This window comes from Eupeodes corollae, chromosome 2, assembly GCF_945859685.1.
Source record: "Eupeodes corollae chromosome 2, idEupCoro1.1, whole genome shotgun sequence".
NCBI classification, from domain to species: Eukaryota; Metazoa; Arthropoda; class Insecta; order Diptera; family Syrphidae; genus Eupeodes; species Eupeodes corollae.
Genome location: NC_079148.1, coordinates 124,763,952 through 124,777,014, shown reverse-complemented (window position 1 = coordinate 124,777,014; position 13,063 = coordinate 124,763,952). Strand labels below are relative to the sequence as shown.

Genomic DNA, 13,063 nt, shown 5'->3' with positions numbered 1-13,063 from the left:
AAGATATTTGAGTCGAAAATCAACTTTTAGTAAAGGTTTTTGTAGGTTTCTTTTTTTTGTAAAAAAAAAACTGTCAATTCGATTATGCTCAAAATTTTACCACATGTCAAAAACGTTATTCTCAGTTGCATAAAGGAGTGAATCATCTAGCGACAATAATTTGTGTTCAGTTTTTTTGATTCGTATAAAAACCGTTGATTTTATTTTTTTAAATTACTATGGAAAAAAACCTACCACTCATTTTTTATTAGAGTCTTTCTGCATTATTTTCTGTATAACAAAATGTATTTGAAGTCGATATCTCTTCTGTTTCAAGAGCTATGGACGACGAAAAAAACTTCGTGAACGTGCGGACGTACTAACGTACATACGTACACACGCACGTACAGACATCTCCCTAAAAATCTTTTATTTTGACTCTAGGGACCTTGAAACGTCGAGAATTATCAAAATTTGACAAATTGGACCGATTACAATTTATTCCTAAAATCTAAATAGAGCACTATGTAGAGTCTTAATAGATAATTCTTTAACAGCTCTTTAATTCTTCTGTAAACATGTTTTTAGCAGAATTTGAAAAAAATAACATTCAACACACTCCATTTTACTAAAAAAATAGGTAAGACTATATTCTTGTTTTTATTCTTTTAAATTTCACAGTTTTTCCCAAGCAGATGTCTAATTGAATATTTTAGAACAGCTGTCACTTAAATGAAATTAATGGTCAATTAGGGAAAGAATTAAGAGTATTTAAATAGCCTGCTATTTGGGCATCTGTCACTTTTGACTCTGTCATCTTTTCATATTTGACAAGTAAAAAATACGACAGTACGGATTTTTAATGTCCAGAATTAGAAAAATTGATATGGACAAAGTTTATTCGAGACTTCAAGATGGCGCTATTTTCCTCATTAAAAAGGATTGCATTCAGCAAGAACTAATTATTGGCATAACTTTTTTTTAAAGAGGTGATCCCTTCTTATTTATTTTTGGGGACATGTGAAATATAAGGCTTTAAAGATATAAATCGTAAAGTTGTCGGTCAAAATTTCATGACAAGGATATGGTGATGCAACCGCAGCCGCTATGCCCCCAACGAGGTCAGCCATTTGTCTTAAATTGATTTCCATCGTTATGAAATGATATCAAACTATTCATTTTTGTTTTAGCTATAAATGATTATAAAATTGTACTTTTTTGATAAATATCATTCGAACAGCTGAAAGCTGATATCAGCAAAAACGTAACGAAAAGTGGCTTTCTTCTAACAATCAAAAACACAAATTAATCATTGATGTATTAAACTGTTTGGGGAAGTTACATTTTGTTGTTCTTTGAGATTTTCTTCCGACAGATTAAAAAAACTAAATAGGCATAAAGAATCAAATATAAGCGGGTTGATGTTTAGATTTAGAGGTTATTGTCAATCAAATCTTTTGTTTATTATTAAGTCACTGATACACACAAATTATAATACTAAATTGCCCATTAAACAGCTCATCCAAATATTAAAACATTTCATAATAATGCGTGGTTTTTTCTATGCAAACTCTTTATACCCTCTTAACTGATCAGTGCTAGAAAAGTCTACAATGTAAACAATTTATTATATTTGTCAAACTCTCGTGATTTCATGTTAAAATGAGTTTTCTAACAAAAAAATCAAATTTAAACATCGCTCAAAACGTCATTTTCTACCAAAAGTTGAATTCCTAAAAATTACTTATTTGATGACACCTGTCAAAATATTGAAATGAAAAATAATGATTGAAATAATTTAGAATTTTCAAAATAACACTCCTTTCATCAACAAACAAAATGCTTTGACATTTTCTTATAAAAATTTCATAATTTTTCAATAAGTAAATCACAGCAACATTTTAAAGTGAAATAAGTTGACAGGTGTTTTTTTGGTATATTTATTTGTTAAAGTTCACTATTTTCCCACATGAGGGACAAATTTTGAACGTTAACAAAATCTTGCAATTGATTTTGAATATGTATGAAAATTCTTAAGAAAATTGTTACCAAACATGATCGTTGAAATACAAACTGACGTTTGTTTAATATTTCCAAATTAATGTCGCATACTTAAAGACTTTGGAAATCTCTTACAGTGTTCAAATCTAATGTGCCACATAAAAAAAATCTAGGGAAACTAATGGCCATTGTAAAAAAAAGTTTCGCAATAACTATTTTTTTGTTTACATTTTGTTCCTTATTAACATAATGTATTTGCTACTTGTACATCGTACAAATATGAAGATGGAATCTTGGTCTAGTTTAAACCACCCTTTTTTCAATATTATTTTGTATTAAGTTTTTTTGTTAGTTTGTTATATCAGACAGATTAATTAACATAATAAAAATACATTATACAAAGGTCTGAGTCCAATTTCTTTAATAACTTTAATAATTATCAAACATAATCATAAATCATAATAATTTTGAATTTTGGCAAATCATTTTAATATTCATAATTCTTATTACATATTATATTGTTTTTGGTTTGTTTATTTCGATTATAAAATACACTTTATCTTTGATAGAATCAGAACACAATTAACGGAAAAATTGTATTCATACAATTTTTTCAATTAAAATTCATCCGGTGCGTGGTTGATATTCTTCGTACATACATATTTATTATTGAATATGTATTTATATAATTTAATCAAACTGTTTTTATATAACTATAAAAGCTCATTTAATAAAAGTAACATAAACAAAAAAAAAAAAAAACAATAAATTTTGTATTAATTTTATGAAAGTGAATATTTTTGAATTTTGTTTTTTTATATTAGGTATGAGTAATTTTTTAAGAGCAACCGGACACATACAAATCATAAAAACGCATGAAATCTTCATTTGAAATCGATAGAGCGGCCAATATATTTTGATGTTTAAAGATTATTTGATGCTGATGAGTCTATCCGATTAGTCCAACTTTAGAAAACTCTTACTAATATTCCGGCCGGTATCTCACGAATAAATTCTATAAACATTGCACAGCAGCAATGCTTCTGGTTGCTATTCACTAAAAGCTACGCTTGAACACACAATTCTTCGATAAAACAAGGTCGTTCGGCTTCACGCTTATTTCCTTCCGTACAATTATCTACGTAGTAGAGAAAGTGAGGCCCTATTGTAGCAAAATTACTTCGCACTCTACGTAAGCGTATTGGTGGTTTAATGTAAATTTATTTATTTATTTTAATTTAATCACAATTGTCCGAATAGCTGCCTCAGGTCTAATAAACTGATGAACTTTCTTTAAAGAGCAAAAATTTGATAATAAAGTTCAATAATTTAACAGTGTTGAAAGATGTTTGACAGAGACAAAAAACACGAAACGTACGTAAGTTTTCAAAACCAGTGTTGCCAAAAAGATAATAGCATAAAATCAACCATTACTTTCATATTGTTACAGAAGCTATTGTTCTAGACGTTTCTCGCACTAAAAGTTGTTCAAATGTCAAATTTGAGGAGTGGGGATAAAATGCTTTCAGAGAGAAAGCCAACAGTCAAAATGTCTGGAACGGTTTTCACACCAATTTGTACGAGCTTGAACTACTTTTTTAACGTCAAAAATATACTCGAGTAGGGTTACCGAAGATCATTAATAAATTTTAATCAACTTAATCATGAATAAGAATCCAATAAAATAAATATAAACAAAAGTAAACTTATATTTATTTTCAATAAAAATAAAATGATTCCTCAAATTATGAAACTTAAATGAGTTTTGGGTTTGGGTGTTGGATCATAAGTTCTTGATTTAATATATAATGTTTGTTTGATTGGGCTTAAAAAATTATTTCATCTTCTGTTACCCCACGTTTCGCTGGCTATTTTCCAGCTTCTTCAAGGGATTTTTTCAAATTTATTAGGTGGAGATTTAAAATAGTTCCACACATTGACATATATTTTAAATCTGGAAAATAGCCAGCGAAACGTAGGGTAACAGAAGATGGATTAGTTTTTTATTAATTGCATCAAGAATATTGATCATTAAAGCCCAATCAAACAAACGTTATATAAATGAGTTTTTTATCAAAAAATCATTACAATTTTCAATAATTATACATATGTATATTTTTTGTATTACAAATTTCTTCTTTCGTAACAGTTTTATAAAACGAAATAAATTTTATGAAAATTATTTGGTTAATTAAAGGAAATAGAAAATATGAACAATATTCACATTTTCAAATTGAGTTACTTGGGCAACCCTTAGTTTTTTTTTCTGTCATTACTTGCCGTGAACGTCAAATCGAATTTAACAGCCAGCTCAGAAATCGTCAAGAGAACTCCTCGGACTAAATCTGGTAAAAAGAGGAAATGTTTATACTCTATTTTTTGTAAGAATAACACAACTTTTGAAGTGTGCAACAACTTCGGATTAAAAATGACTAAAACTTTCAGTCTGTAAGTGTTTGAAAATAGGTCTGGAACACAGCTAGAATCTACACAATCTTAACATATGAAAATAATGTTGACAAATTTCAGTAAGGCAACGAATTTTTCATCAATTCAACGAAACCTTTACATAAAGTTGTAACCGTGGTGAATCATTGCTCAAGAGGTTTTAATTTTATAGAGAAAGGTCATAAAAAAGCGTTGATCAGATTAGCTATTCATATTTGACACAAAATTGTGGCCAAATCTATTTTTGATATAAAGCTGACAAAGTAATAATTGAGGTTTGTAACTCACTAAACCCTTATTGTTTCCTAGTCCTTACACATCAAAATTTTGTTTTCAGATTGAATAAGGAATACCTACAATTTAAAAAAAAAAAAATTTGAAGGTTCTTTTGATGCTGTGTTTTTTAAACAGTAATTTGTTTTCAAGTTAGTTTTCAAGGCCTAATTAAATAATTACACGAGTACTAGGTCACGTTCTAAGAATAAATCTGTGGTTTATGCCTGATGTTATTATTTCCTCTTTATTATGGGTTGATTTTAGTCATTTAAAACATTGTATTGTGAGGTGCATTTTTAATTAACATACAATAATTGCTTCATGATAATGGCTAATATCTAAATTTCCTTTTAAACTCAAAAAACGATCATTCCATTCATAATTACTAGCCCAAAACTTCAAATGTATATTCCATTCATAAAAAATTATTTCAGCTTATAAATATTCACCTATAATAACCTTAAGTACTCATAAACGGTTTTAATACAGTGCAATTATGTAAATCCCCAACTTGTCGTTTGATTTAAACATCAATATAATTAAAGCTACCTTTGAAAGTACCTTCAGGTACATATGTACTTGGTAAACATATTAAATATGATTCCAAAGAGGTTACAAACGTCTTTAATGCATATATATCATTCAGGTGGCAACAATTATAATTATATGGGTAATTTAAAAACAATAATTCCTAATAATTATGCAATTTGTTTAAACCGACAAAATAGCAAAAAGTATAGATTCCGGTGGCTCTAAAAGACGACAAAGGAACAGTGTTAAAGTTTATTCAATCAAAATTACTTGCATATTAAATGCAAAAAACGTTTTTGCGTTAAAGTATATAGTTGTTGATGGAAGTGACCTTTTCAAAGTGATGCAAATATTAAATTTCCAATTGAATTGCTCAATTAAACTACTACCTTAATCGATTATTAATCAATCGAATATCAGAAATTGATATTTATGTATGTAATGCACACAAAGATTACTTTTCTAAATCATAAAAACTATAATTTTTAAAATATAGCCAGTCATTATTTTTAGTATGCCTTTGTTAATTATTGTGTATAAATGTTTTTTTTTTATGCTCCAGTCATAAATTTTAAATTATTAAAAATAGGTTTACTTAAATTTTGCGCAAAAAAAATATAACAATAAGTGACAAAAAAAAAATTCCACACACGTCGTATTTTTAAGTCTAATCGGCAACCTTGGAATCACTTTCAACTTTATCTCATGAGGTTAGAGATAAAAATGTCAATCAAAAAGCAAATGAAATCTTTCGAAGAGATAAAGAATTTGGCGAAGGGGTTGTGTGGGTCATTTCTGGTGCATTTTTTTTAAATAGGTATATTTTTGAACCCAAGACGAAAATACAGGGTTGTCATGAAATTGGCAACCCTGGGAGAAATAACCTTGGTTCTTATTATATCTTTTTTTGTTAATTTTAATTTTCAAAAAAAATAATCTTGTTATTAAATACTATGGGGCGTACTCAAAGAGGATTACTTAAGTCGTGATTTCTTGATCTGTAGTTAAAGACTTATTGGTTAAATAAACACACCCCGTATTCATAGTCAATTTCCTAGCTGTGTTTAGCAAAACCCCAGGTTATAGTTCAAATGACAAAAAAAAATACTGTTATATTTCCAAACTTGTTATTGTGTGCAGAAGTTGTTTTGTTCATAAATGCAGTGCATGAATTTTGTCTGCATGGATTGTGCAACCCATTGCATTTTTGAACTCAGCCAAAACTATTCAATAAAAAATCAAAAAAAAAAAACAACTAACAACTTAGCCCTAAACTTAGGTTTAAATTTATTTAAAAATAGACTAAACTCTGGACTTGTTTGGCAACAAGTTAGTAAGAGTTTAGCAAAGATCTATGAGCCCAAGAACTGTTAAATTAAATTTTTTAAGATAAAGACAGTAGAGCATAATGCTCTGAGCATACATTTCTTACAATTTCACAAACAATTGTCAACATTACTAGTCTAATTTAGGTCTTAAGGTCTGGTCTATTGGCATCTTTATGAGTTTTAGTTGACACTCAAAAAATATTTGCGAGTTTTTGAACCATAAGCCAAATACAAACGACAGTCAGTTATGTCACTAACAAAGTTTCGCCAACTGTTCTATAATCACGTAGGCTCACAATTTTCTTTGATAATATTGCTCACAATTTCCTTTGATAATATGGCCATATGTCCTTGTTAAGGGTTTCTGCCAATTTGTTTGTTGCCATATATCATAAATCTTCTGCGCGGAAGCAAAATCAAATCAAAAAAGAGGCTGGTAGCGACCCACACTGATAACTTCCCATCCCGTCTGTCGATTTGTCTTACTTAAAAGTTTCTCTATATGTACTCGTATCAATTTTTACCAAATTCACGTAATATTTTTTTGTAGATTTTATTTTTTATGAAAAAATGGACTGTTGGATTTTTATATAAAAATTACTGAATATCGTAAACAATATTTTTTTTGTGAAATAAAATAAGTTTGAAGCCAATATTTTTAATTTTTGGAAAGCTATTTGAGTCGAAACTAAATTTTTACCAAGTTATAGTATTGTTTTTTTTTAGAGTTTTATTTTTTGTAAAAAAACTGTCAATTCAATTTTTCTCCAAATGTGTTTTAATGTTGAAAATAATATTTCCTATAAGTAAAAATTAGTAAGAAGCTATTATCTCAAATTTTGGAAAAGATATTTGAGTCGAAAATCATTTTTTACCAACTTTTGTTCATTTTTTTTTCGGTTTTTAATTTTTTGTAAGAAAACTGTCAGTTCGGTTTTTTTCAAAATTTGTCTGAATGTTGACAACTGTAGTTTTTGAAAGATAAAAGTAAATTTAATCCAATATCTCAAAGTTTTGAAAAGATATTTGAGTTGAAAATCAATGTTTACCCACTTATATTAATTTTGTTTAGGTTTTTAATTTTTTGTAAAAAAACTGTCAATTCGATTTTTCTCAACATTTTTCAGAATGTTGAAAACAATTTTTGTATAGGATAAAATAAGTTTGAAGCCTAAATTTCAAGTTTTTGAAAAGATATTTGAATCGATATTCAATTTTTACCAACTTTTAGTAATGTCTTTTTTAGATTTTTATTTTTTATAAAAAAAAACTGTCAATTCGATTTTTCTCAAAATTTTATTACATATCAAAAACATTATTCTCCGTTGCACAAAATTTTTTTGGAGATGAAATCAAATTTTGGTCGTAAAATTTTCGAGATGAGACATTTTTTTTTCAGTTAAATGGATTTTTTTCAAAAAATATACTTCTTTGATATCACGTTACAATATATTATATAAAATTTAATTCAAGTCTCTAGCGTTTTTGGTTCGTAAGATATTTAGGGTTAACCAAAATGTTAACCTTTTTTCAAACTAAAAAAATAAAAAAAACACCCACGAAACTTTCTTGAGAGCATCTGAATCTTTCTGCCTTATTATCTGTATAACAAAATTTATTTGAAATCGATATCTCTTCTGGTCGGACCCATTACAATAACTTCATATGGGAAGTTAATAAACATCTGATCAAATTTTGGGGAAAAATCTACCAAGAGTGTGAAAAGAAAATTTGTCATTGACGGGTATGTATATGGATATTATCAGCTTAATATCAAATATTATCAGAACACTGATCAACCACAAGATCTATCAATATTTTTCGATCTGTCAATCGTAGGTACTTAGATTTAATAATTCCGTTTCGTCTATACTCAGAATTGTCTAGAGCCAAAAATCATAGTCAAAACAATGACTAACCGACACCGAGACCATTTGGGAAAATTTGCCCACTACGAGAATAAAAGCGGCACTGGCGGTTCTTTTATGATCCTCCGGAGTTTCAAACGCTCTTTGTTAAGCGAGGAACCGGAATTCACTATGGCTACTGGTGTGACGACCCAAGGGACGAGGGAGACTTGCTCATAGTTCGTTATGAGGGATACGTCTTCGAACTCGTCGCCACAAATATGTTCGACGCTTTCGCTTACTACCTGGAGAAATACTTTCCGGTAACTCCGTGGGAAAGGCGATAAGTTCATTTGTGGAGGAGAATAAGTTTGAAAGAAAATTTCTTGTGGAGGCTAAAAGGGTCCATAGACACCACACTTGTGTTCACACTTGTGTCGGTGTGCGGAAATGTGTGCTGTGTGTGGGCTGGTGTCGACACCGATTTTCGGTGTGAGACACGGAGCGAGTAAAATCAAAAGATTTTGATTTTTTTGTGTCGGTGTCTTAATCGGTGTGATGTGTAAGGGGATGCGCGCGCACATTTCCTATTCCAGTTGCATGTGAATCGTATTTGAGTGTGGTGCGTCGCATGTTGTGTTAATAAAATGGCAATTCGGGATTGCGAATTCTGGCGATCTTTTATAGATCTGTACAGAAACCTTCCATAAATCTGGCAAATAAAATCCGGAGAATACAAAAATCGGGATAAAAAAAAGAAGCTTTGGCAAATTTTGCTAAGAAAATATAAAGACTTTGAAAGCCAGGCAACAATAGATGTGGTAAAGAGAAAAATAATGTCGTTGCGTTCATCCTACCGTCAGGAGTTGGCAAAAATAAAAAAAAGCGAGCGTTCCGGTACGGGTACTGACTCTCTATATATACCACCATTGTGGTATTTTAATGAATTAAAGGAACATCGACGATGGGTTTATCCGATAAAGAAAATGCAGTAATTCAACTTTTCAACTTTTACTAAAAAAGATTATATTTCAACTCATAACTAAGCTTTTTTAAAACCAACTTTACAATGCAAATAAAATAGAAAAAAAATAAAACAAATTATTTTAAAACCAATTTGACTTCCAAAATTAAATCGGTTAAATAACTACCAATAAAATAAGTTTTTTTATAACCAGTTTTACATTTTTAGTAAAACTGGTAAGATTTTAGCCAATAAAATAATTATCAAATTCAAAAGTGTTTTTTTATAACCTGAAAAATCAGTTATTTTCAAGCTGGTTTTGAACTTGATGGCTAGAACTGGTTATAAATTAACCAGAAAATTGAAAAAAGTAAACAATTGGTAAATATAAACCTGATTTATGACCAAGGTTTCAGATAGGATTTTTTAAAGCCAATTTTAAACCTGGGTAATTAAAATGCCTGAAAAAAAGGATGCAAAATTACCTGAAACTAACTTTAGGTTTATTTCAGGTTTTTTTTTTTAACCGAAAATTTCCCTCAGTTAAAAGATAACCTATTTCAAACCATTTAAAAACCAAGGTTATTCCAGGTAAAATTAATAACTGCGGTAATTTTGCTACTGAGGTTACAAATTGTTACTTGGGAAGTAGCTACCCACGTGAAAAAAAATTAAAATAAATATAAAAAAGTGAGAAAACAAAATTATCATTAGTTTCATATTTTTTTACTACTTACCTTAAGTGAAAATAATTGTTATGTTTTGTGCTGGTGTATGTTTAGTATTTGCATCAAACAGATCAGCTTCTTTAAATTCAAAGAACCTTGAAGAATTTTGTTTATTCAATTTCCTACATCAATTCCAGAAAACAAAAAAAATAATTTAAAACAAAATAATTGAACGAATATGAAATATTTATTTTATTAAAAGATATGCATCAATGTTATTTACATATTTATTGAATGGTTTTGCCATGGAACTGCTCCAACGGAATTAAAGTAATTGCAGAATTTATTAAGTGGCAGCGGGCTAGAAATAAGGATCTACACGAAATCGTTCAGAATCTTCTCAACCCCGCCTATAACGGCCACAATAAAAGGCGATTCTGAAGGCACATTTGGCCAACAGTATTTTCGATTGAATTTGTTGTGAAAGAAGAAGAAAATGTTTGTTGGTGTGAACAATTTTCGGGTTTTCGAAAACATTTTGCCGAAAACCCAGTTTTGGGTTTGGTGTGAAAAGGCTATAAAACTAAAATAACAAATAAAATTGACTGAATGCATTCATTTTAAATATTGAATGCATTATTCCAATCATCAGATGTCGCTATAAACATTATTGCAGATTCAAACCAATTTCTATATATGGAGTTGACAGCGTCAAATTTAAATGACAGCTATTTGACACTTCATTTTAAACCTGAAATTTAAACAACTTTCAACAGACATGGGTATGAGTAAAATTTTAAAACATTTTTAAGATTTATTTATTAAAATCTAAACAATTCCATGGTTTTTATTGCAGAAACCTTACACGCATTTGAAGAAGTTAGTGCGTTAAAGAAATTACGTAAGTTTTTAAACATAAAATAAGTGATTTTACCAATTAAATTTAGCAAAGATCTGACCTCAAAAGAAGAAAGTCATACGATGATGGCTTCTATTTTGGCTCAACTTTCCATTACCGCAGCACGAATTTCGACTCGCGGTTTTTTTTATTCGATAGATATGTGCAAATAAATAATAACTATAGCAATTTTAGAGCGAGGAAACATTTATTTCTATTTTTAATTAATTTTTAAAGTTCACTTTTTTCCATACAAAACACTCAAAAATGGTTGATTTTGACATTTCTGTCCTGTTTTTTGTTCAGTGTTGCCATACTTGTTTTTTTTTCTTGGTAATTTCTTTTATTTTAGTGCTCAAATGGAAAAGAACTTTGCATATACCCAAACTCGCATCCACCCCAAATCCTATAGTGACCCCAAGCAGGGGGGTTGCAGGGGGGCAGCATGCCCCCCCTTACATACCTAGCTGTTAGTACGCAGTGCTATCAATTAAAAAAAACTTGTTTTAGGCTCAAAAAATGCAATACAAAAAAAGTAGGGTTAAGTCCGAAAAAGAAAATATTTTTTTTATGACTTAAAGTTGTTTCCTCGCCCTAATATTTAAAACATGTTCTATTGAGACCCCTACCTAACTGTACAAAAAAAATCAGAAGGAAATTCGTGCTGCGGTAATGGAAAGTCGCCCCTCTATTTTTTCTAATCTATTTTGAATAAACTAATTAAAATCAATTAAATAAAATTTACAGGCGAAGAATATGAACGACAGCTGAAAATGCTCGGCGTAGAGTTGTGTGATTTACCAGATGATTGCGTGACCAAACTAAACGAATGTATTCACCTGAAAATGGTAACAAAATTACACGATTGTGGCATCAACTATCTTAAAGAGTTCTACTATACAAGGAAAAAAGAGCAAATAGACCAACGCCTTGCAATGGCCAAAATACAAAACGACATAAACGATCTTGAAAAACAAATCGAAGCAGAAACTATGGAATTAGATCAATTACAAATGTACATACGTCAATTTTTTGATTTATTTGAATGAATTTAGTTTGAAAATAATTTTAATATGTATTTCACAGGTTCACAACATCAGTAAATAAACGCCTCATGTCTGAAGCTGAAATGGAAAATAACAAAGTTACATTAGATAAGAAAATCCAGGACATGCTCGTGAGACAGGTAAGTACTCCTTGCTCCTGGAATAGGATACTTTTTAATAAATGGATTTATTTTTGTTTTGCTTTAGAAATCGTTTATGATTCCCGAGGATGTAAACATCGATGAATTGATCAGAAAAATAGAATTGCTTGAAAGTCGAAAGAAGAATTGAAAAAAACTTAGAGTAAACTTTAGCTGCAGCCTAGGCGATCATGAAACGCACATACCTAAACCTATATTTATTGGATTAAGATATTTAGTTAAAACATTATTATATTCTCACAAGACTGCTTATTTATAACTGCACAAATAAATGCATTTAATATTTCATAAAATACTTAGGAATTATTTATTGAGGAAGTGAAGGCTTAAAATTCAAAATTCATTCTCATTTCGCATTGAGGAGGAAATCTCAGGTAAATCTGTTTGCTAGCTTCAGCTTCAGCGGCCTTTTTTAAAATTAAGGTTTAAGTTCTTATTATGACGGACCAAAATATGAACTGATTCGGGCCTATCACGAATTCCACAGTACATATTCTGAAAAACCGTATCGGGAATGCAAAATTGTTTGAGATATTCAAGTTATTTGAGGGATTCATTAAATTTTCTAATTGCAATGAAATTCATGATAGGGCTGAATACCGACAGAAACTTTATAGAGGTATTATTTTTATCAATGTTCAGACAAATTGTTATGTATCATTAAATCTTAAAGTTTTGTTAACTTTTTAATGAAAATCTTCTAATTATTGAGTCGAGCATTGAATGGAGCCGATATAGTTTTGAATTGTATACTAAGTCACTTTAAAAATAGGAGTCTATCGGAAACTTAACCCAGATTTTTACTTTTTAATACTTTTGCCACTATCTAAAAATGGTATTTTCATCAAGAAAACCAAACATCTCTAAACTCTCGTATAACTGGGATATCTCTCTTGAAGAAATTCAACTATAATAC

At 29.5% G+C, this 13,063-nt stretch overlaps 1 protein-coding gene across 1 annotated transcript; it reads left to right on the top strand.

Annotated features, from left to right (window-relative positions):
* Window positions 1-10,715: 10,715 nt before the first annotated feature.
* LOC129946750 (uncharacterized) lies at window positions 10,716-12,399 on the top strand. The gene is made up of 5 exons (XM_056057066.1): window positions 10,716-10,824; window positions 10,899-10,943; window positions 11,688-11,955; window positions 12,027-12,126; window positions 12,194-12,399. Exons 1-5 carry the CDS (start codon window positions 10,821-10,823, stop codon window positions 12,275-12,277), a joined length of 501 nt encoding a protein of 166 aa, XP_055913041.1. The 5' UTR covers window positions 10,716-10,820; the 3' UTR covers window positions 12,278-12,399.
* The last annotated feature ends 664 nt before the right edge of the window (window positions 12,400-13,063 follow it).

What these genes read in the sequence shown, in the direction of transcription:
- LOC129946750 (XM_056057066.1), top strand. An exon ending in TAGTGCGTTAAAGAAATTAC is followed by an intron (nt 10,944 to 11,687) that starts GTAAGTTTTTAA and finishes TAAAATTTACAG; the next exon opens with GCGAAGAATATGAACGACAG. An exon ending in GAATTAGATCAATTACAAAT is followed by an intron (nt 11,956 to 12,026) that starts GTACATACGTCA and finishes TGTATTTCACAG; the next exon opens with GTTCACAACATCAGTAAATA.